Here is a 25,068-nt window from a genome sequence, read left to right as displayed (position 1 = left end):
CACTTTAATAGGACAAGATATTAGGAAATACATTTTTCAAATATTTAGTTACATTTTAAGGGCAGAAACACAGCTGATTATCATTCTTAGACATTTCATTATTATGTGAAAATAATAATTAGATCTATAAAGCACAATAAAATGCTGTACATTTCATTTTGCCTCTCCTACAACAACCCACACCAACTACACTGCTTTGTGTGCCTTGCCCACCGCCCTATAATTCTGATCCAGATGTCATCATTTGTATATTTACTATCTGGTGGCACTTATGGCATTAAAACAAACATGGGAGGCAATCTATTGCTGGAAATAAACCACTGTTATAAATACAGTGGTCTGTAACAAATGTCTTTTGGTGTAATGATTAAAAAAGAAGGATTAAGTTAAACACCAGTAGCATCCTGAAGTACTATTTTCTTCTGCTCTTAAAAGATCTTCTCCCAGTTTGTTTTTAAAAAACATTCTTGAGAACACTGCCAAGCCTGGAAAGCAACTAGCTGAAGTGCAAAAAATTAAGTCATAATTGCATTTTACTCAGAACTAGCTTTCAGTTCTATTAATAGAATTACTTTACTTAGGTATCTGTAAATAATCCAGTTTCTCACTGAATTTAGAGAAGCCTAAAGGCAACTTTCACTGATGTTTCAGTATCAGGAATCTGAGGCAGTTCATGTTGCTGTACTGAAAAAAACCCAGCAACCAGAGCAACTACTACACCAGACAGCTGGTGTCTGAAAATACTGTTCTTACTCAAACAGGAATTCTCCCTGGGATTCTCTCAAGAGCTTTTGCCATTTACCTGGACAACACACAGTTTAATAAAATAGCACAAGTGTGGGGAATAATTAATTCCTTGTGAATTTTTGTCTTGTAAAATGCAATGAACCCCAAACAAAGTAAAAAATATCCCAACACCAAATAAACACATGAAAAAAAGCAGTTGTTTACCAACATCTCTCTCAAAACCATTATAATCACTTTCTACTTACATACACATGCCTGTAACTCAAGGCCAAACACCAGCATAGTTTTCATGTAGGTATTTGCAGGAAACAGGATTAACTGAATCCTCCCAACATGAGCCATGCCACAGTCCCACTGGACACACCTACACAAGTCCCACTGCAAACACCTAAGGAGCAGCCTGGAAAACTGCTCTTTGCAATCTATGAAGTTTCATGGAGTTCTTTACCTGAGGAAAAAAAGCCTGTACCAGCTCAAGTGCTTCTACTATTAAGATTCCCACACAAAATTCTACCATCAGAGCCAGAACAGGAAACACTCTTTTTGTTCTTTGTAAAAAAGAATGCATAGTGGTTTTTTTAATGAAGGAGGAATGTGACAGCAAGGGTGTACATCTGGAAAAAAACCCAGTGCAGGGACGTGCCTGGTGGCCTTTCTGGCCTTTACAACACTTCTGGGCAGAGCAATTCGGCCTGACAGAACTGTTCAGGGACATTTATTCAGAGCAGCCTTAGTGCAGAATCCCACAAGCAAACCTTCTGTACTTACTGAGTACAGTGGCAGCAAACAGCTCTCACGCACTCAGCAATTCAATGGGCTACCTCTAATATCCATATATCCCCTGAATCCTAACAGGTTTGAAAAAATGCTTATCTATCATTCTACACTGAGTTTTAAAGGTAAGTAGTGCACACCTTGTCACCCTATCCTGGAGGGCTCTTACAGAAGATACAGGTGAGACAGAAGGTTCTTCCAGCATCAGCTTGCTTTGTTCTTCTGTATCTGAAATATACCCTTACTGCCAGTCAGTGGGGAAGCCAGGCTGCCCTTCTGTCTCCCCAGAGTAAAAAGGAAAACACACACATACTTGAGACTTTGTTAAGAATTGACAGAGGAATGACTGTTTCTATTATTCAGCAACACTTTAAACAACATAATGACAGTCCTGGTATGGGCCCAAGATCCAACTGACATTTTTCCTTGTATTAAAAGTTATCACTAATGTCTGAAAGACAACAAACCTTGTTGATTATAAAATTTTACTGATAGCAATTCAATCATAAAATTTTGACATTAAACAAATACAATGCTCAATGAACAACATTCATATTAATCCAGGAAAGGAGCTACATACCAAGCCAAATCCAATTAACACCACCAAGTTAGAACTCATTTAAAACTGATAGCATATTGCTTTTCCTATACTGGAAGTTTCAGGTTTTGAAAGGCCAGTTACATTGGAATTCATTTAACTATGCTGCTACCTCCTGACATTTCTGATATAAATAAAGGACAAAACCTCCTGACACTGCAGAGTAACTAATATTCACTCTGGAATTCAAAAAGAGCACAAAACACTGTATCAGCTCATATTTAGTATATGCCACTTTACAATAAATTGCTTAAGACATTTTATCTCCTGTAAGCCTTGGGACCTAACCTGAGTCAGCAAAGATGATAGAAGTGCTACAAAATCACAGTTAACTGAGTATCTTACCTGGTTTGCCACTACTGCATCTTGTGGATCATCTGGTTCTGCAGCTGCCAACAATGCTTGCAGCGATAACAACACTGTTCTTAGAGTCATTGCTGCTGCCCTAAAATTGAAAATTCAAAAAATCCTTAACCATCTCCCATGCCTGTATTTACCTGTGTGGCTGTACTATCATAGAAGATACGAGTTCATGTACAGATTTTAAGTCCAAGAAACATAAACTGCTGCAGGTTATAGTTATTAAAATACTATTCTGTATATATTTAAATAAGGTTTGAAATGTGGACTTTCCTATTAACAATGCTTTCTGAAGTTTTTGGAAAGCACCTTGACCTACACATTTCACCATGCCCATTTAATGCAATTCATTTTGCCTGGGGAAAAACCCACAAAAATCAAGGCCAGAACAGGATGTGCCATTCTCCCTCACTGCCAGCACCAGCACCTCTCTCCCGGTGCGGGGCCGGCAGCCCGGGGACTCCTCATGCAGGAGCAGTGACCTACATTTTAAACATGCAGAACAGGAAAGGAATTCTATACACGAGATCTCTTTGCACCAGTTTTAACATTACATTTTTCATTAAACTGAAACATTTACATAGTTAATTACTACTACAATAATAGAAAGGTTATTGAATTATGGAATGTGTGACCAAAATACTTCCTTGGCTTTCTCTCATTACAACCTGACTGTTGGCAGCAGGAAAACATTCTGTAGTCACAATGGTCCTGTAACGTTACTCTTTGCCCCTGTGAAAGATCCCTGTTGAAGGCAGCACAGTCCCAGAGTTGGAATTTCTAACATTTTAGGTTCTTAGCATTTATCTCAATCTCAAAGCATATTTAGAATAAGATACTTTAATAATTTAGTAAGGGAAAACAGTATGCTCAGAGAAGTCAATAAAGCGTCAAAATAATCACATTAAATTATTACACACAGGAAGCCTGGAAAGATGTAACATTTACACAGTTTCATTAGATTTTGATCATAAACAACATCTCTGGATTACCATTTCAGTTGTAACACACTGAAAACCAAGTAAGAACACCACAGACTGCAAAAGTTGAGTATTTCTGATTTGAACAGTTATTTAGATTCTTAATGTCATTGTGGCAATAGCACAGACAGATGTTCAAACCACTACACAAATCTGTTTCCGCTGCTTAAGAAATAAAAGCAAGGTGAGTGGGGAAGATGGGACATTTTAGATTTGAGCAAAGTGATTATGACACATGAATGCCAGAGGAAAGTTGTGAAACAGGCATCCAATTTCTTAAAAACAAACCTCAATTTTCAATCAACAGAAAACAGTTTCTTGTTTTCAGAAGATTGCAAATAAATGCAAAGAGTTTGTTAGAATAGGTGGGGAACAGTTTGTCCTGATGGTCCAGCTACAAAGGAACAGTGTGCAAGTGCATTTCCAGGCTTAGGTTTCAGAAATTGATGTATCTTCCAGTACTGAGTCACAGTATTAAGGTACTCTAGCAGTATATACCAATTAACAAAGGATAGATGCTGGTAAAATCCCAGAGGTACATTTGTGGCATCCAAATATTATGTTCCTAGATACTTACATTCACAGCTTTCTTGCTATGTCACTAACCATTCAAACATGCCATTCTTCCCTAATCGTTTGTAATTCTTGAAGATTTTTCTCAGTAAGTTATTTTTTAGCTTGATAATTACTGCTGAGCTTTCACAGTGCAGTGCTCTACATCAAAATGCAAGTGAGAAACATCCCAAATGACAGAGATTTTAATTAGCACATAGTGTCTCATTCCAACTGCCACACCAGCTTGAAGTCCCTTAAGATGAACGTAGTATACTTTAAAAAATCCTTATGCTTTTAAATCTGAATTCTGACAAATGACAAAACCATTACAACATACACTTCTCCTCTTTCAAACCTATTCCTTAGTAATTTCCTTTTCTTTACATGTACCTAATGCTATTTTGCTCTTATAATTTCCTTGGGCTTGTAATCTCTAATGCTTTATACTATCTTGAAATGAATATATTTAATGTACACACTGATGATATAATTGACAGTCTCATCTCCTAGCAATACAGGAATGTAATGCAACATATTTACTATTCCAGCATTCAGGTGTCATGGAATACTGTCTTTCAGGGCTTACTATACTCAAATGGATGTAATAATTTTTATTTTTATACAGTCAATTTCAGGTAGTACCATCTGCCACACCCACTGTAAAACCTTAAGTCTTTTCCTAAGTTAAGTGATTTTACTATGTTATACTGTAGAGTTTTAAAGACTGACTTAACATGAAATATCTATCAACCGTAAATAATGCTATAGTTACTTTCTCCAAATAAAAGTTGTTCTGTCCTTTCCTTTGCAGAAATCCTTCTACTTTAGAGACATCTGAAAATGTAGAGAAGATGACATAAAAAGGATCACAGCCTTTTGTGCCACTTTTACATGAAAATTTACTTCCACTTGCAATGTACCTTCTAGCAGAGGAGTGTAAAGTGTACTTTGGGGAGCAGGGGGCATTGCTAAGAACCAAAGGTGCCATGGACACCAGCTGTCTCCAGCTGTTTCTGGCTTAAAGACTGCAAGGTCCTTTCAATCCCAGTTCACCTGTTATATTTGTAGATTTTCATACAAAGCACACTTGAACATCTGACATTCCAATTTCAAAATAACAATAAAAAGCGACAACTTATCCATTTATATATACAGATGGCAAGATGATCAGAGAATTTAAACTCTGAAATACTATGTTTCAGACAAGATTGGTTTAGCCTTTATAAAAAGATTTAAGTTGCAAGCTACATTTCTATTTTCAAGTCTCATGTCTCAAAACAGCTTTCCCATCTCATGCATAGTAAGACAATCTTTATTGGACACAAACATTGAAAGAAGTATTCTTAAATCATAAAACTCATTACAGCTTTAGTTGCTGTTTGTATTAAACAAAAGAAGAAATTAAAATTGTGATTAACGGTAAAGAAAAATTGACATATTTTGTGTAACTACTGTATAACCATCTAAAATCTTCTACCATTAGAACACCAATTAGCTTTCCTGATCAAAGAAAATAAAAACGGCTTGTTATTTTCCACATCACTTAGTCTTAATTTTTCAGATACATATTAACATTTACAGAAAAAATTGAAGGAACAGCTAAAAAAAATATTCTGATTTCCATGAACTTAAAATCTCTTCTTTTGGGAGAATACAGTGAATGGAGATGACTGCCTAGAATTATATTTACAGACACCAGTAAGGCAGGACCTGTTCCTCATGAGCAAAAATCAAAAATAATTTCCATCATCAGTTCTGAAAGAAAAATCTATACTGATAGTGGCACAAAGCTAAAAATCCCAACACACACACCCACCCCCTTCCCCAACATCTTCACAAGCCAAAGAAGAATGTCCAGGGCAAGAACAAAAAAAAAAGTTGTATTTTCCTTAAAACTGATTTCCAGTGCAAAGATACAGATCTTCTGAATATTCCAATGCACATCAAAGGTTTATTCATCTAGAATAGAACTCTGAAAAAATAAGGTATTTCCAACTCTTCTTACGTTTGAAGTTTACTTCTAGGTATGGATTTACGTGCAGAAGCTCATGGAGTCCAAGCAATTCTCTTTGGTAACTCAAGCTAGCTGCATGTGTGTGTTCTAGGTTTGTTCTCTCCTTGCCAAAGGCAAGGTTTTCGATTGCTCCTGACAGACTTCCATCTGATCTTTCTTAGCTGAAGCCTCAGAAGGCTCTTGGAAAAGCTACTTCAATTCATGAAGTAGCATGAATATCAATTCATGCTTAATATTCTGCACACTGAGAAGGTTTTTTAATCTTTCACTGTACATTGTTTTTGCTTAGATCATCATTCTTCACTCATCATGTTACTTCACTCTATATTTTTCCTATGTTTCCCATCTTTCTTGTACAACTCTCTAAGCAGGTACACTGCTTCAGTGGAAATCTTACTGATCACTAGCAACAGAAGTCAGCTCGTATAATGAGTTTTACAGGGAAAACTTCCTATTTGCCTTGCACATGACCTTACATCATCTTTGTCCCATGACATTACCGCCTCCTGTTTGCTCCTAAAGCTTACAATAACCCCTGACTTCCACTCCCATCCCAAAATACTGCTTAGCTATCATGCAGGTTTGCCATCTGCAAAATGGGAGGAGGCCCCTATCATGCACCAGTGAGCTGCAAAGAACTCCCTACAGGGCTGCACTGTCCCTCAGAGAACTTGAAACTAAAGGCCTACACTCTGGACAAGCACACCAAAAGCTCAGCTTTCTATTGGCATTACATTTGCTAAACTGCAAGGAAAAACTGGATTGAATCAGAACAAAAAGAGCTGATATACATTTGTTCACTTACACTTTTTCCCTCCTTTTTTTTGATAATATCTTAGGGCATTTCCATTAAAAAAGAGCACCCCTAGTTTGGGTGACTATAGTGTTATTAAAAGGCACAGCAAGCCAGCTGTGCCCAGCATGCCTGAGGAAAGAAATCTCTTTTACCTTTGCATGAACAGAGAGAGTTCTAAGAGGATTACAAAACACTGCCAGGTTTTATTTTTCTTCCATTTTTAAAAGCTAAGTAATTCTACATTTAGGAAGTTTTTACTTATGTTCTTTACATTCCACTCTAGGAAAAAATCTCTCTCATTATTCCAAGAGGGCAATGAAGCAGAATGCCAGGAACATCTGCAGCCAGCAGATTGCTACTCCACTCTATCATCCAAACATAGCTACAGGAACACTTTTTTCTAAATAATCTGTAATATTTGTTCCATTTGTGAAATAAACAAACTTGTTAATCCAAGAGAAAATCTCTGGGACCTTGTACCAACAGCTTATGGAATATGGAAGGAAATTAATAAGGCCTTTGAGTAGAAGTCCACTGCACAGTCATTATTTACAGGACAACTACAAGACCAGGCATCCATCAGAGAAAATAAAAAATAATAATAGAATAGCTGTGACACAGCACAGAGGGGAAAGACAGCCTGCTTGCTGAAGGGCTCCCTAAAACTATGTTAACACTCTCTGAATTCTTCTCAAAGTTTAAGAAGCTTCAGTACTCCTGGAAACACTCTGAACAAAACCCAGCAGTACTGGATACCCAGGAAGATTACAGCTGGCTGCTGCTTATTTATCTATTAGAACAGTATTATCTCTTATAATGATTTCCATATCTCAATGAAAACTGAAGCACAAATCCTCCATTAGTCACTATGACAAAAATATTCTTATTTTTCACTAGTGACTGTCAAACCCACAAAAGCCAAGAGTTTTTGTAGCCATATATGCAGCGAGGACACATTCACTTAATAATCTCTGTTCAACGGATTTATGCAAAACAGCTTTCAAGTAATTTAGTTCTCAGGTTTCACTGAACTGCATCAGATATGCTGTATACTTAAGATTAAAGCTTTGAGACAGAGTTCTAGCCCAGAAGATAAATATAGGCCATAGTAAGTGAAACCACATAATGAAAATTATGTCAGATAAGCATGAACAGCATTCCTTTTACAAAATCATATTCCTATTTTAATTCTAGTGGCAAACAGTAGCTGCTTTGCAAACTAACTGGCATAACAGGTACTTAAAAATCTAAACATAATGAAAATCCACAGCTGCAAAGAATTTCAGTATGAAGCCTGCAATATGGAAAAAGAATTTCATTAAACTCATTAAAAATTATTTAAAGATGTTACTTCGCAAACTGATCAAATCCCCTGTCAATATGCAGACTATCATCTCAACTATGATCATTAGAACAGCAAATCATTACCACAGGACAGGAGAGTAGGGAAGAGACTTTTTAAAACCATACACACACATTTAAATCTTTGTATTCACCATCTATAAATGAATATTTTATCAGCTTATTAACTCTTTCAGAAATCCTGCTAAGGCCCATAGGCCAAACTTCTCCAGTCGTTTAACTCTGAAACCTTGCTGAAAAACAGATACACAGTGAAACTGGAGACTTATATCCAAACACAGCAACAAAATGAGTGTTATTCAGTTAAGAGCATTACAAGTCAATGAAGTGGCACTTCAGATCTTGTTGCTAAAAAATTTGACAAGAGATTCTGGAACTAATATATTTTCTAGAATACTTCCACAGATATATTTCAGAATTGCATTTGGCCAATTTACTTTTGAATCCCTGGTGAAATAACTTAAATATTAAAATACTAATTGGGGGGGCATTGCTTATTTTTTGTTTGTTTGCTTGCTTTCTAATGAAGCTATTTTATTCAAACCACTTTTCAACCTAGACATGCAGAAAACTAATTTTTGGTGGTGCATGGTTGTACATCCTCCCACTGGTTCTCTCCTTAGGCCAGTTATGGTCTCAGGAATGCTTGTTAGGCCTCAGGTGGATTAATGGCACCTGGACAGCTAGGTTTCCTTGAGCTTATCAGAAACACTGTCTGCTCCCAAAACTTCTGTTGTCTAGCACTCTCCTGTTTTCCAACAAATAGTCTTGAGTTCCTTCTTCCATCTGAACAAGAGATCAAGTGGAATAGTATTTTTATTACTGGACTTTTCAAGGAAGATTCCAGAAAATAACAACTCATCCTTGAGGCCAGGATGGAAATTTACTGATGATTCAAGTCAATCATCTTGTGACCCTAGTACCATCTATGAACAATAGTACTGAAACGTTTTGAGCTATTGTGGACCACAGAAGGCTATAAGCAGCATTTTTCTCAAGTACGCCTTTGTACATATTTATCTTTGTCTGCATACACATATATTATGAATGCTGCCACTTCAGATTTAACATGGTCTAGTGGAAGGTGTTCCTCTCCATGGCAGGGGTTGGAATTAGATGATCTTTAAGGTCTCTTCCAACTCAAACCATTATATGGTTCTATGATTCTTTGCTCTGGGCATTTCTTAATTAAATAAAGCTGCATATACTGAAGAACAATAAAGAAATTAATTAAACAATAAAAACGATTCATATTGCTTAGTGAGTTTTAGGAAGCTACTCAGGAGAAATCCAGTCTTATCACAATACAGAAATGCTTCAAACAGTAAACAGTGGAGACAGCTATAAGGTTGTTCTTATCAAAGGATTAGAGGCTTTGACAAGCACTTCAACAATGCTCAAGTGATTTTCACATACCATTCTATGATGCGAAAAGAAACAAAATTTACAAATACCACCACTAGAAAATTATTAAGAATCATTTGAAGAGGGATTAATAGTAGACATGAAATCTCTGTCCGTCACCACCAGGTTCTGTGCAATTCTCTCCTTAGTGCTTCCAAATGAAGACACTGTTTCAAAGCAAGAGTTTAAAATTATATACTTGGCATAATCCTGGTGCTTCTTGTGTCAGCTGGCATAAATATACAGAAGTCAAATTCTTGTTCCAATACTCCTATTTTGTATACATTTTGCATAAGGAAGACATTAATGTTTGGGGTTTTTTCTTCAAGCACATATAACATATAACAGAAATAAGACAGAGATGAAATTATCTGCGTTAGACATAACTCAAGAACACAGGTCAACTCTCCTGTTTGTCCTTCTCAAATATCAAAGGTTTTGACCAACCACCCCAAAAGTACATAAATTAAGTTGAAGCTCATAGTTTTTTTAAATCTTTGTTGCCTTTTGATACTTACAGACAACCTCATGCCCTTTTCATGAATCTGCCTCAGAGTATGATCTCACAGGAGACTGTACTTGGACAGCTAGAGTCATTAATCTCCAGTAAAATTGTAGGGTGGTATGATAATTAGATGCAGGTACAGAAATTCACAGGCTTTACTGATAAGGAAAACTCTACCAGGTACCACAGCATGTATACTGAAAGATTCTATTGCCTGAAAGAACATCAAGTGCTCTGAGATAGCAAGAAAACATTTGCCATTCCAAAAGTTAGAAAAACAACAGTTTATGACCATTACAATTTCATTTCAGTAATTTACCCTATACTGTACCCAGATGATTTCTATAATCTTCTACATCTGTAAAAGATTAATGCCCTGGATGTTACCTGCAAGACCTCAAGACTTTAGCACTCTCCTCTAAAGTTTCTGTTTCAAACCCAACTGATGACTGATTGGCCAACAGCACTCTAGACAAAGTTGTTGACTTTACAAGCATTTGAAGTTTGTATGGATTAGATAGTGGTATGATCCGCTGGGGAATTACAGTCCTATTCTTTTGGGGCAGACATGGAGGAAAATAACCATCTGTATTAGGTATCATGTCTATCATACCACTGTTGTACACAATCTTTCAACCACATGAAATCAATTACTCTGAAAAACAAATGAACAATAAGTGCAGCTGTTAGTTTGGACACAAGTCTATTTCACAGATTTTGGCTATTAAAACTTCTGCAGCAACATTAACTGGTTAAAAAAGGCAATAGGTAGTATTTGTTAACAGAAAAGAACTAGAATAAAAAACTAACTCATATAAAACCACCCATAATGTCAACAATTAAATGTTCATACTAGTAAAAAAAAATTTTGGAAGAACTCTCTGTATATATAATATATACTTAGTGCTTTCCAAAATTATCACCTGATCATTTCATTTGCATATTTGCACCTCAGAATACTTACTATACCATAATGTGTGCTTTAAGGACATCTCAGATTAGAAGCACAAGGTGAAAAGCAAGGTGAGCTAATGCCTCCTATCCAGGACACCAGTATATTTTATTTTGCACATTTAAACCCCTGTGGAATCTTACCATTGATCTTTCAGAATATCCAAACAAATGGCCCCAGTGACAGAGCTAATATTCGGATGCCATATTTTGGTGATAAACCGCACCTAAAATAACAAGACAATTTTTAAAAACAAAAGCAGTCATTAAATGCAGTATACTAAGTAAATATTTTAAATCCACCATTTTAAATAATATTATGAAGAAATACCAATTTAGAAAATGTAGTACTACAAATGGAACTAAGACGTGATACTGCTTATTTCAGGAGGTTTCAAGTCTGTAAGGCTATTTGTTAGAGCCTCTCCTTACTCAAAACAGACTACTGCCCATTCCAGCTCCCCAAACTCATCCCTAACTGCTCCCTCATACGTCAGGTGTTCACATCCCTGCATCACACAAAACTAGTTAGAAATGTCCTCCAGCATACAAGTTTGGACAAGCAGATGGTCAAATACAGACTTAAAACTTCTAATATTACTAGAAGTGGGCTGTCTAGGTTTCACAAAGTCCTGAACTCTTAACATAGGAACTGGATATCACTCACTGTTGAGCCAAACTGTTGGCTATAGATGTGTTAGAAAAATTTCTTTGGTGGATGCTACTACATCTACAACCATCCTGTCTCATTATTTACATATATATTTATATAGCTCATATATCTACCTCATCCTTTTTCATATGCAGAAAGCTCTTATTAACTACCTCAACTCTAGAAGTCACTTGGAAAATGTAAAAAGCAATGTAAATACTGGATAATTTCTCACAGTGAATGACTGCTAACAATGGCTGTCAAAGCACATACTGAACAAGCTAAAGAAATCTTTCATGTGAAAGGCAGGGCCAGACACAAGCAGAAAGGCTTCCAATTCAAGACTCCAGAATAAGCAGCACTATGCTACAAAGCACTGAGTTTCTAACAGCTGCCTATGAACTCTGGAAATGGAGACCACCAAGCCCTAAAGCAGCAACTAAATCATGGTATACAGACTGATCTTTCAGCATCTGCAACCTGTTTCAGCTCTCCTTATTTTAGCTCCCACCGGAAGGTGTGCAGATTAAAGAACTGAAGACCAACAGACATTTCTTTAAGATTTTCTGTATATTTTGCTCCAGCCACAAGGAATAATTCAAAGAACCTATGAGATACTGGAACCTCTCCCTTCCTCTTCCCCAGTTCCTTCCCAGTATTACATATCAGGGTGAAAATAGTAAGAATCTAGGACATGTTTTTGGTTCAAAGACATCTTTCAGACAAACAGAAAACCAATCAAGAACTGGAGTCAGACAACTTGGGTGTCTACTGATTCAAGCCACTGAAGAATGGACTAAACGAGGGCACAGGAATGTAGAGCTGCACATGGCTGGGGAGAACATTATTCAGAGTGGAATCCAAAACTGAACTTCTAGAAAGATGCAGTAAAGTTAAAAGGTTAATAAGTTGTGAAAAATATATGAGTGACTTTACTACAGCCATTTCTCATCTACATGCATGTTATCCATTCCTTCAACAGAGAAGCAGTAAGACTATTATAATTGTCTGTTGGTTCTTCAAGACACACAGCTGTACATGTCACTGTTTAATTATTACTAGAAACTTGGTAGGTTAGATTCAAGAACCTTTTAAGTATAACTTATGGAGCCCAAGAAATTAAAAGAACCAATAAGTCCCTATTACGACATTTCTTCAACAATGCTGAGGGGGAGGGAAGACAGCTGTACTCTCCACATAATTTAAAACTACCTGAAAACTGTTTTTATCTTGTCAGAAAAATATTACATTAGGGTCAATAATAAGGCCCAAGCTCCTCCCCAAAATTTCCCAGTTTGTACTTTTAGGAACAATCAGAGTGTACCTCTGATTGGACACAGTTTTACATTCTATTTTGCTTCTACCTAAATGGAACAGTTCCAATCCTTGTCTAGAAGTGAGTTAAAAAAAACCAACAACAAAAAAAGCAAAAACTCCAACAAACAAGCAAACAAGTATATAAGAACACTCAAACCCAACTTGTTAACCTAATTGTATTAACCAAAAATGTGTTTGCAGTACCTTAGGAGGATTAAATGGATATGTTTCTGGGATTTTTATCTCTAGCTGATACCTTCCACCTGCAAAAGACAAAAAGTTGGAAATTATACCAAAAGAACATTACTCAAACTTAGTCTTTCATGATACTAAAGCTCACACTTCTAGATGAGCAGATTTTCAAGGTAATTCAAATTTACCCAGCCATATTAGTTAGTAGATTGATTTAGATTTTATCTATTTCATAAATAAGTGCAATAAAGTCAGAAAAGCTGTGTTTGCTTGTGGAAATCGGTACCTATATTTCTTAGGTATATTTATTGTGCACATTTTAATTTCCAATCTTATAATTTCCACGTTTTATTTTAGTAAAATATACAAAAATATGAACCAAATATATCCTAAATAGATGAAAAAAGAGGCCATAGGAACGTTCAGGCTGAACAGGGATATTACATTATTTTGACTCTCTTCTCATGACAAGTTATATTCAAATTACACAATTTAAATTACCTGGTTTTAATTTTAAACTTTTAAATTCAAAAACATTCAAACAACTCTTTCAGAAAAGCTCACACACTTTGGGAAAAAAATAATAAAGGAGATACTAGTGTTCAACTTTTATTATGTTCCACATTACCACCTCAAGTAGCTATTTCTGTTTTTGATACCCCAGAATCAGTAATATACTATGAAGGGCCAGAGCATACAATAAAGGATAATAGGAGCTTAAAGACAGAACCCCCTTCTACTACCCAGTTTTAAGCATTTCTCAGTTTTATCTCTTTGTCACAGTATCATCCCATATCCTATTTCCATTATAGTTCTGCTAGCATTCAAGTTCACTACAATACTTATGTCTTCTGGAGCAATCTCAAACTATCTCTGCCTGCCCAGTAAGGCCATTTGCCAGGCAGCAGTTCAATGACAAAAAGAACAGGGTATTAAAAAACATATACACCAACTTAGAAATTTAATTTTCTATAAAAATTGAAAGCATTTATCCTCATTTTAAATTTTTTTCTTCAACCTGCTGCTCTTCTTTCAGAAACCTTTTCCCTATGTCAGTATAACATGTTACAATTTATACATTTTCTTGAATTAAAGCTGAAATATTTGCAATCTATTTTCCTTGAGATTTCCAGAGTGATTTACTCTGCAAATGAAGCTACACAAAACCAGCTCTCAAGTAGTTACAATACTGGCAGCAAGATGCACAGGGAAAAAAAGTCTCTATGTACTCCTCTCAGCAGTTACAGTATATGGCATGTTTTCATCTGTGCCAAAAAACACATTAGTAGCTCCTAACAGCTCTCACTTTTAAAATGTATCTCAGTCTAATACACTCCACCTGAAATTAGTATCAGTTTCATATTTTACACTATTGTCTACAGCTGTTCAGTTTCTCACTTAACGCTAAAATAACTTGAGAAGTTTTAACAGAAAATACTATATAAGAAAGACCAATAAATCCAAAATTAGAATAGTAATGTCTAAGTTGATTGCTTGTCTGCTCACCTGTCAGCACAGAAGAAATAGTTTTAAAGACACGTATATCAGTAAGAGACCTTAAGGAAGTTTGGTTTTCCTTTTCTTTAAACTGAAGCATAATTCAGCAGCAACTGTTTTTAAGAAAAAAAGACCAGCTACGCTTACCAGTCCTTCTACAATTTTGCTGCCACATCATTTTGTAAGGTAATATGAAACCTATCCTTAGGTATTACCATTTCTCCCACTTACCACAAACTATTACAGTCTTCTGCCTAACAGGTTATTCAGCCACCGATATTTTTCACCAGAGACTGAGGAGCTGGTAGTATTATTTATACAGTTTTGTTTTGCACTAAACTTCACAGTTAAAAATACAGGCTTAAAGACATAACCTAAACAAATCTGTGTTTTTTAAAATACTAAATCTAAATTATAAATCACTAAATATATTAACTTCTGCACACTAATATTTCTGCAGTTTTTTTTAAGAGTATGTGTATGTATGTTGAATTAAACAGTAATGGCATAATATTCCTTCTGTAGTCCTACTGGAACAGGTCTCACAAGAGTTAGAGCAATTTTTAGCTATTTTCCTTGAAGAAATAACCTATTATAAATTTTGCAGTTGCTGTGGCTCACGTGGAAGTCATGAAATTAATAACATTACACAGGCTTAAAAAAACCAAACAAAACAACCCCCAAAAAATCCAAACCCACTAAACCTCAACCTATCTACTGAAAAGCTCTTGATTCAAGTAAAACCCTGCAGCCCTTAATCAAGTCTCTCAAAGATCCTTTCTCCAAACACAATTTATCATGGGATGTAAATGTTTCAATTAAGTTGTATCGTATAATACTGATAATTGATCAATATGAGTTGACACTACTAACAGAAAAATAAAAGCTGTAAATTTTGTCAAGAGATGGCATTCTTCCTCTCAGTCATTCTTAACTAATATTCCAACATTACCTATAAAAAATTTTGCAGCTGCAGGTTGGTTTCAGATACCTCACCAACTATGGTCAAAAACTGTTCTTTCACTTCACAATAGTTCTAGAACTCCCTCCTGTATCACAGTGACTGTCTGACCAGAACTACTGCATAAAACTTCTTCATAAAGCACTTCTTGCTGTGTCACTGTTCAGATTATAGATGACAAAACATCAGTCAGTAATTATGCAGCATGCATTACTGCTATAGTCACAAAATGAAGATGATGATACACACTGACACACACTTCAGAATTATGTAAAGGAATAAATGCATAACATTCCAAAGCAAATTATTCTAATGTCAGGAAACACCAGAAATTGGGCTGGCAGTAACTCTCATTTCGCTCCTTGAAGCATATGAATTCTAGATTAAAGTAAGCATACAATCACATTACTCTTCCATGAGATCCCTGCCATAATCAGAACAAAAAATAAGTTCAAACCCGCAACAATGGGCATTTACTATATCCTCATAATTAAAGTTACTCAAAGGTATGTAAGTATGTATGCATTTCACATCAACAAATTCTGCACTAAATGTATTGCTGGTTTGCATTAGCAGGATATGCTGAATACGTAAGCAGACAGTACCCAACTTTTGAAATTCTTGTCTACCTGCATCATTCAGCATCACACAGAACTGAGTTCTGCACACAGACATTTCAATCTTTTTTTACCCTCTTCATGACCTGATATACAGTTTTTAAATTTTGTGACACACAAATACATCTTTAATTTCAAATAACTCTCAGTAAATTCTCCAAAAAGGGCCCATTTTATAAGCCAAGGTGCTACTGACCTAGAGGGGGGAAAAATGTCAAGCTCTGAAAAACCAACTCACCCAAAGAGGTTTCATTCTCTCTGAATGGAAAATAAACACCAAAACCAATGCCCTTCTACCACGTTTCAGATGTTTCCTAGTATTCAATTGCTTATACACAGATGGTAAGTTATTACAATACTAAGTCTTGGATTTACAAGATGAACTATACTATTGCAAAACAACAATTATACAAAATTCTACATAGAATTATTTGCTTCCCAGTAGATACCAGCACGAGTGTGCATTTTAGGTGAACAGCACACTACTCCTTTTAAATTGAAGGCACATATTACAACAAGAATGAATTGTTTCCAGATATTACCATCTGACAACTATACATCTGCAGCTGATGAGATGGACACACATGGGACAAGGGAGGGAAACTGCTGAGGAACTCTGGAAATAAAGTTCTGCAGGGCACCCCTACCATTACAGCTGCTTCCACTTTTCTACTTTCTTTCTTCCAGACTAATTTCCCTTCTTGTCAGCTTCTGACATCTGCCCCTGCCCAATATTCTTCCATATCAACCACTGTTAGGCCATTTCCTCATTCTTTTCCTGTCTTGGGTCCTAAAGCTAGAGGGAAGGCTCTCCCTGATTTTAAGTCCAATGCTACTGCACCAGCTTCTAGTCCAGAAAAGCAAATCACAAAGGATGTCCTCCATTAGGGAAGATGTGACAGCCAGATTTTCATTAGCAGTCACTAATGCTTTTGAGTGCATACACTTCCATAGCTACAAAATATTTTTCAGGTATTTCCCCCACCTGATGAGAATTTATTTTTTCAAAATAATGACAAATGGACTGTGTCCTGTCTCAAGTGAATACTCAAGTCTCAGTGTTAGCTTAAAGGCACAGAACAACTAGAGCAGCTGAAGAACATGCAAAATTGCTTCATATTCAAAAAAACCAATTTCTTTGCCTGAGACACTCCTTGATACTTTTTTACTGAAAGTACAAATTCAAATCAAAGTAGATACCTGGCATGGGAAAGTCAAGTAAAACTACATTTTAAAGCTAGCCAATATTTTTTTAAATTAAAAATCCTTACTTATCATGAAAGAACTTTAAATATAAGGTACGTCTGCCAGTTCCATATATATTATACATTAAGTTTACAAGTACCAGCATTATTGAATCATTTTGTATCTCTGAAGAAGCATGTCACATTAGCCTCTGTGAAAGCTTCTTTATAGAAGTTACCTTGCTTTTACCAGACTGTAAGAGATGCATAATTACTGAAACCAGCTTTAATAAACTAGAAAGTCAGTAAGGTATAATTTTTGAAGGGAGCTAAAGAAATGAAGCTCTACTACAGAGTCTCCCATGTCAGTATAAATTAAGTATTGGGACATACGGATGCCCAAAATTAATCACAAATTTAATCTGCAACAGCATTTCTGCTTGAGATAGCAGAAATGCAAGGTTTATGAATGATCACCACTCTAGATCACAGAAATGCACGTACAGTCTGAAGCTCAGTTTCTTAATGCTTCATGGTTAAGGAGCTAACACTGTCAAGACAGTAAACAAACAACTAGAAGTCAGAATTATACCAATTAAACCACACATCTTATATTTGTAAATTAACCTTGATATGGGATAGTCTATCCCACTGCCAAACAGATCTCTCTTCAGGCAACACAGAAGCTGAACTGAAATAATTTTTTAAGCCGTATTTAAAAAAAAATTCAGACTATTTTAAAACAAGTACCTCTACATTTTATGCTGTAATTATTTTTACAAACAAAGCATCTCAAGACACATGACTTGAAATGTACAATGATTGCATACACAAAAACTTTACTTGCCTTCATATGGTGTGTCCGGAGGTCCTGCTATTTCTCCTCTTAATTCTGTAAAATTCTCATCTACAAGATCTACTTTAATTTGATTTTTGCTCGTCTTAAAAATAAACAGAGAAACAAAGAATCATAAGTAAGCATTTCACATACAAATTTCCCCCGAAATACGCTGTTTTAAAGTTTTAGAACAGTACTTTAAATTAAGTAAACATTTAAAAGTATAGTAACCTGAAGTTAATAGCTATCTTCCAATTGAAATTTTACTTCATTAAAAATAGACTACTTGTGAAGCATTAGAAACTTCAATGCTATTTATACTATTACTAGAATATGCAAAGCAATCCAGCAACATATCTCAAATTGCACTTCAAAGTTGATTATATTTTAAAATTACCACGATCTTTCAAATCAGCTATTCATTCTACACATCTAAACTATAAAATTAAACTGACCAAATTACACATCAGTTCTTTTCATATTTAGGCAAATTTATTTAAAAACAGACACATTTGTCACTTGCAATGGAACACAGAAAGACTTCCCCAAATGGAGTAGTATTTTTAACATTACAACGATCTAAAAAGAATATTGTAGCCTTAAGATTATGTATATCTTTAATATTTAGGCATAAGATAAAATTTACTTTATGCACTTGAAATTCACTGTCACCTCCTCAACAGTTTCACACCCCAATGAACTTCTCTACAACATAAAAATTCTATACTTTGATACTGGAGAAAACATATGTTTTCCAGAAACAGATTCTCAGAAGTGTTCAGCTAGAACTACTCATTCCATTGAACTTGCTTTCCAGGTCCAGAGAGCAGTATTAGTGAAAGTCATAAATCTCCCAGCCAGTAACTTTTATTGAGGAGTTGCAAAGCAAAATCTCCTTTTATAAATATGTACTATCAAGTAAGGAATTACCAGTTTTTCCATTCTGCTACTTCTGCATACTGTGCTCACTGACTGCAGTACAGATTTCCTGATTCCTGTGTTATTTTTTACAAGAACTGTCAGCATCTTCTCAGATCTTTAAAAATTGCTCCAACTAGCTCTATACAGCTGTGCTTCTTTTAACCCTCAGAGTAAGCCTGGTTGTGGACAGCTACTGGAGAAGGGTCAAGTCATATAAAGTTGATGGGTGCCATCAGTTGGTTCTTGAATTTATCACTGATAATAAGCACTCAGAATTCACTGGACAACAGTTGGGAAATTCCTTCGGTTTCTTTCCTGCAAGTGTTCTATTGAATCAGCCCCACCAAAACAGTGTTCTCCTGAACAGAGATGTTCACAGATATAAAGAAAAATCAAAGATTAGGTAAAATTTTCACCATGTAAAAAATCCTAATTCACTAAATTAATCCAATAGTGAACTGGGAGCTTTTAACATCTGTAGTTATATACATTTGTATTTAGAACTTGAAATCCCTTCACTTCACACAAATGAGGCAGCACCTGCAGCTCTCCACAACAGCCAGGCACTGTAAAAAATCCCCTCGATGAATTAGAACTTGATCTTATGTATCTTCTTGCAAGCTTTCCAACATCCCTTTGAATTTTTTTTGCTCTCATATTTCCAACTGGCAGCTTGTTCCAACACGTCATGATTTTAAAAGCTTTCTGAGGTACAATTAGAAGTTACAATCTATTATGCCCACCTGTGACAGCATTGTTTCCCAGTTTTAACAAGTTTTTCATATATCTAGTATTTATTCCCCTTGCAAAATATATCACATTTACACTGATTTTCCAGCCTTAATTTTGCTTTAAACAAGCTGAAATTCTAATCTCACCATAATGATTTTTAAAAAAAGGTTCTCTACTATGCCCCATGACCATCTAACCAGCCCTGCACAAACAAATTTAGATGATGCCTCAGAATCTGTGCCATGAACACTCTGTTGCACTCAATGAAGATACATCACAACCAGCATAAACTAAGAAAGACAAAATCCGTCTTATTTGGGCAGTATGACACAAGGCTCAGATCAAGTGATAAGAGTCCCAGAAGGATTCCTGCAGAAGTTTTTGTCTTCCCCACTGACTGCACAGTGCTTTGTCAGATGTACTGCCCCTGTGCATGAAGTCTTCATTCCCAAAGCAGCACACTGGTTTAAATGACCAATACAGGTGAATCACTGTAACTTATCTGTGCAGGTACTGCAGTCACTCCAACCTCATCTATGTTTCTCCTGCTCTCCCTCTGCCCACATCACCTGGCAAACTTCACAAAGGACAGCAGGCATTCTTGTCCTTTGCAAATAACTTTTAATTTAGAGGACTGTACTAATAGCAAACAGGATGAATTTCAATGATACAATCTATGGTTAATCCAAGCTGCAGCTTACTTCATTTTTTACTTAGCATACTACTTTTCTTCAGTGACCTCTTACACACTCTTGTAGCAGCCTGGATATTCTCCTTCATATTCAGTTTCAATTAGTACCACACTTGCTGTTTTTCACAACAAATCCTTCCCAACTTCATGTATTTGTTTAAAAGCAATCAAACACACAGTCTGTCACTAAGATCAGTTTCTTCCAAGAGTCAGTGATCCTGGTTCCCCACTTTGAGATGATTGCTTCTATTACTACAGCTGTAATGGTCTCCATGTCCTTATTTGCTGTGCACAGCACCTTAAGGAAACACAGCAGGCAATACTGCACTCTTTTATTGCAGGGATTACTTTATTTTGTATTTATGCTTAAATTCTCCTATGTCCTCTGTATACCAAATTATTTTTTCTTCATATATCTGAAGATCCTTTTTTTCATGTTATTCTGACACTTTTCAAGGTTCAGCTCAGCTTCACCTTGACAAGTATTGCTTTATCCTTCATCCCTGGAGAAACAGCACCAAATTAGTCAAATTAAATTAAATCTGGAGTGTTTTCCTACAATATTTCTCTTTAATGAGGATTGTGTATGATGAAATGACTTAATTTTAGCAGTTCTAACAGAATAAATCTCTGGCCTCCACCTCTACCAACAATAGTGGTCTTTAAAAATTCTCTAACACCAGTAACCTTAGTGCAGAATTTGTGAATCAACTTGTGATTTCACATCCCAAGTTGATTTTCCAGTAGCAGCTCTACAAAGACCTCAATACACTTCCACACCAAGTCTAAAACAGCATCACCTCCTGTTGATCCAGTAACAATTTAGTGACTAAATCACTGAGCTAGCAACTCCTGAAATATGAGCCATGCCATTTCTCGCAGCATTTATTTCCATAATTTCAGAGCTGAATTCTGTAACAATGCAATGCCCAGAAATCCATCAGCAAAATCCTTTTCTAGAAACCTACAAGTCAAATATTAGCAGAATTTTCCATTATCACACCTGAAAATTATTTTGATCAAGACTGATCAAAAAAATCCAAATGACAAACAGAACACAAGACAAGAGAGAAAGGAAAATTGATGCAACAATTTCCCCTTGCATCGTGCAAGGGAATGAATAATGCCATTCCCTCTTTCTTTCTTGATATTCTAGATGGATTACACATAGCCATTTTTAAATGCATCCTTTATTTCACACAACGGTCTAGTAAAAAGATTTGTTGTCTTTTAGACCAACTCAACTGCTAAGATTCTTTCTGCAAGACTATGATCATACTTAACCAACTTTATTCTGCCTTGTGAAAACTATACCCGGGCATAGGAGATTGATCTAAAAGTATGATGCAGAAAAGGGGAAGATTCATATTACGCTCTTTTATTCACTACTAGAAGCTTTATCTCTAAAAAGAAATCCAAATGAATCAATCCTTCATGAATTGTCATTCTGTGTGCATCTTCCAAGGATAGGACACTCAATCACATTTATCACAGTAACCATTGATTGATAATATTTGATTTGTCTTCACCTGCTCCCTCTTTAAAAAAAAAAAAATCCAGATTTATACTGTCTAATTTTATATCTGAGTAACTTCCTTGCATAGAACACACAATTCACTCCACCAGAAAATGTGAAGAGTAAGTTCTGCCACTATGAAGACAAACACACATCTTCACTTCTACTAAAATCATTTCAGAGAGCAGCTCTGGACACTATAATATTACTCTCAGCAGGTAACAAGCTCTTCTGTTCTCCTTACTCACCATAGTCTACAGGCCTTAATAAACAGGGCCTGCCCAATCTGAGGGCCTGTCTGCTTTCTGCGGGAAATCCAACCTTTTTCCTGAGCTTTCAATACCATTTCCTTCTCTCTTCTTCAACCTGCCTTTAGAAACCTCTTTCATTTCTTCATGGCCTATTATCCTCTTCACTAGTCCAGTACCTCTACTCTTAGAAATCCATGTTTTCCTTGACATAAAAAACAGACAAAACCATTACATATCAACAAAAAAGAGCATACTAAGATAAGTTACTAAAAACTGCATTGTTCTTCTAAATTTTATTTTTCACAAACAAAATACTATTTACTATATTTACTAAAAGCAGAAAATGATATATTCAAAGTCTGATCCTGAGTAAGTCTACTTCTTAAAGACTTAAGTAGAGCAAATAGCTTTTTTAGAAAAAGGAATTATAATTACAACAGAACTTTTTATGCCTTCTAAAAAGCCTCCAAATTCTTCAGTTACTTTGATAAGGAGACTATCAGAGAATCAATCTCAAGCAATCAGCATAAAAATGCCTATTATCAGAGCTGGTGATGTATGGACAGATAGTGGTAAGGTTGAACTAAAATGAGAGAATAAGATGTTTCTAATTAATTTTTCTTTAATTACATAGCCAGCAGTCTTGACATGAGTTGAACTCTCTTGAGTTGAAGCAAAAAAAACCAAACAAACAAACCCAAACTCCAAATAAATCCCTCAAATTTCCACATCAGCCAAAAACTTAATACCAGATGATGACGACATACAGAAAGTTTTGAGTGACGTTTTCCTAGAACCAACCAGCTCTACTTACTCCCCCCAGGGCAGTATCTTCACATTAGATCTTCAATCCCTGTATAATAAATTAACTCTACAGAAACAAAAATGCATCCATTAGCAAACATACTATGTTTTCAACTACTGGTGTCAAAACTAAAGAAGAAAATAATGTGTATTAGCAATACTAATAACTTCAGCATGTTATTTTAAAAATAATGAAGTAGTGTCAAACTGCTGTTTGCATGTTCTAGGTCTGTCTGTCTCTCCTTACATAGTCAGACACCATGTGCAAAGTCCTATCAAGTATCTTTAGGTATAAGGGCCAAAGTGGTAAATAGGATTTATAAAAGCAAAAAATAACACACACAAAATCACCTTAAACAGAATTAGATCTGGAATTTAAAACCTGGTGGCTACTTCTGAATTACATTGTATGTGGGGAAAAAAACCCCCATCAACAAAAAGAACAAACAAACAAACAAAACAAAAAAAAACCACAAACCAAACAAAAGTTAAAAACCCTGCTATTCCATACAGGAATTAATTACCTACAGTCTGTGATTTTACTGGTCTTATAAAGTTATTTTCTTCAGTCTCAAGGGGAACATACTCTACTTTGGATCAGTACTATTATTTTGTTAATTTGCTTTGCTTTACAGAAGATAACTCAGAAAACTTTAGAAACAAATGTGTGTATATACAAACAAAACTAAACCAGAAAAAACTAACCTGAAAAGACACATATATGTGATAAATGATGCATATAAACATTGCACTAAAATCAGCTATGCATTTAAACTCTGCAATCATTCAGGGCTTTACAACTAGCCCCTTACACATTAAGAAATTGTTTTAAGGAAGTGGCAAAAATCTTAAAGAATGTACATGCAAAAATTTCAGCGAAGATTGAGGAATAAACTTGAAAAATTCGTCTGGAATCTTCAAAGTCAACTAAGGACTGAGTTTGTGAATGAGGTTTTGTTGATTTCAAAAAGTTTTCAATCACTAATTGTTTCCCCAATCACAGAAACAAAATAAAATTACTTCTTTATCTTTCTGACAGGATTTTAAAATTATTGATTCATCCATGAGGTAAACTGGCAATAACCCCCTTGCTACCCCAGAGTAGGCCAGAGTAAGTACACTGCATCCACTCAGTTCCCTTGTTAATAAGAAATAGGAAAACATAAAATAGAGAGGTGTCACTCAACTAGGAAGCAAAGTGCAGTGCACCGTCATGCAGCAAAACGGCAAATTCAACTTATCAAATTAAAAAAAAAAAAGTTTTATAATCCTACTGCCACCCCCTCAAAGAGCTACCAAAGCAAGAGGGAATAGTTCAATACTCCCAAAATACTCCTTCAGACTCACTCCAGCTTAAAAGCCAAAAATCAAGTGCATATCCTGAGCCTGTTATTATTAAGAGAAGCAGAAGTGCCACATAATTACCACAGTGCTATGAAGTACACACGCTGCACTAGCAGCTGAGATCAGCAGATCACATCTACATTCTAGAGCAAGTGCCTGCTGACCTTCAAAGCACAGAGCAACGCCAGAGTGAAACAATCCAGTGGCTGCGGCAGGCCAAAGAGAAGAAACACTTCCGTCAACAGCATATTAAAGAGCAGTTTTCTAGACAAGAAAGGGTTAATGCCAAGAAATGCATTTCCTTAAAATGCCCCATGTTCTTTAAACCTATAATTTCACTCATGGAAGTTCTACCAAATTTCACATTCTATTTCATTCCCCCATATTAACATGTATTTTCTAGGGTTACATCTGTTCTAGTAAAACTAGGTGACATAGTATTTTGATCAGTAGATGAAAAACATAGTATGCAAAAACAATGTTACTAATACGTAACTTGTATTTT

The 25,068-nt window shown here is 35.7% G+C and overlaps 1 protein-coding gene across 1 annotated transcript in view; it reads right to left on the bottom strand.

Annotated features, from left to right (window-relative positions):
• The window catches only part of UBE2K (ubiquitin conjugating enzyme E2 K), a 37,694-nt gene that overhangs the window by 2,703 nt on the left and 9,923 nt on the right, over nt 1–25,068 (bottom strand). Inside the window, exons 2-5 of the mRNA XM_021533193.4 lie at nt 18,314–18,407; nt 13,220–13,278; nt 11,191–11,273; nt 2,465–2,564 (exon numbers count right to left, since the gene is read on the bottom strand). Coding sequence (XP_021388868.1) covers nt 2,465–2,564; nt 11,191–11,273; nt 13,220–13,278; nt 18,314–18,407 — 336 coding nt within the window. The remainder of the gene's footprint in view (nt 1–2,464; nt 2,565–11,190; nt 11,274–13,219; nt 13,279–18,313; nt 18,408–25,068) is intronic.

Source organism: Lonchura striata, chromosome 4 (assembly GCF_050655825.1).
Source record: "Lonchura striata isolate lonStrDom1 chromosome 4, ASM5065582v1, whole genome shotgun sequence".
In the NCBI taxonomy this organism is placed as follows: domain Eukaryota; kingdom Metazoa; phylum Chordata; class Aves; order Passeriformes; family Estrildidae; genus Lonchura; species Lonchura striata.
Note: the sequence above shows the minus strand (reverse complement) of the source record. Positions and strands in the feature narration are given on the sequence as shown.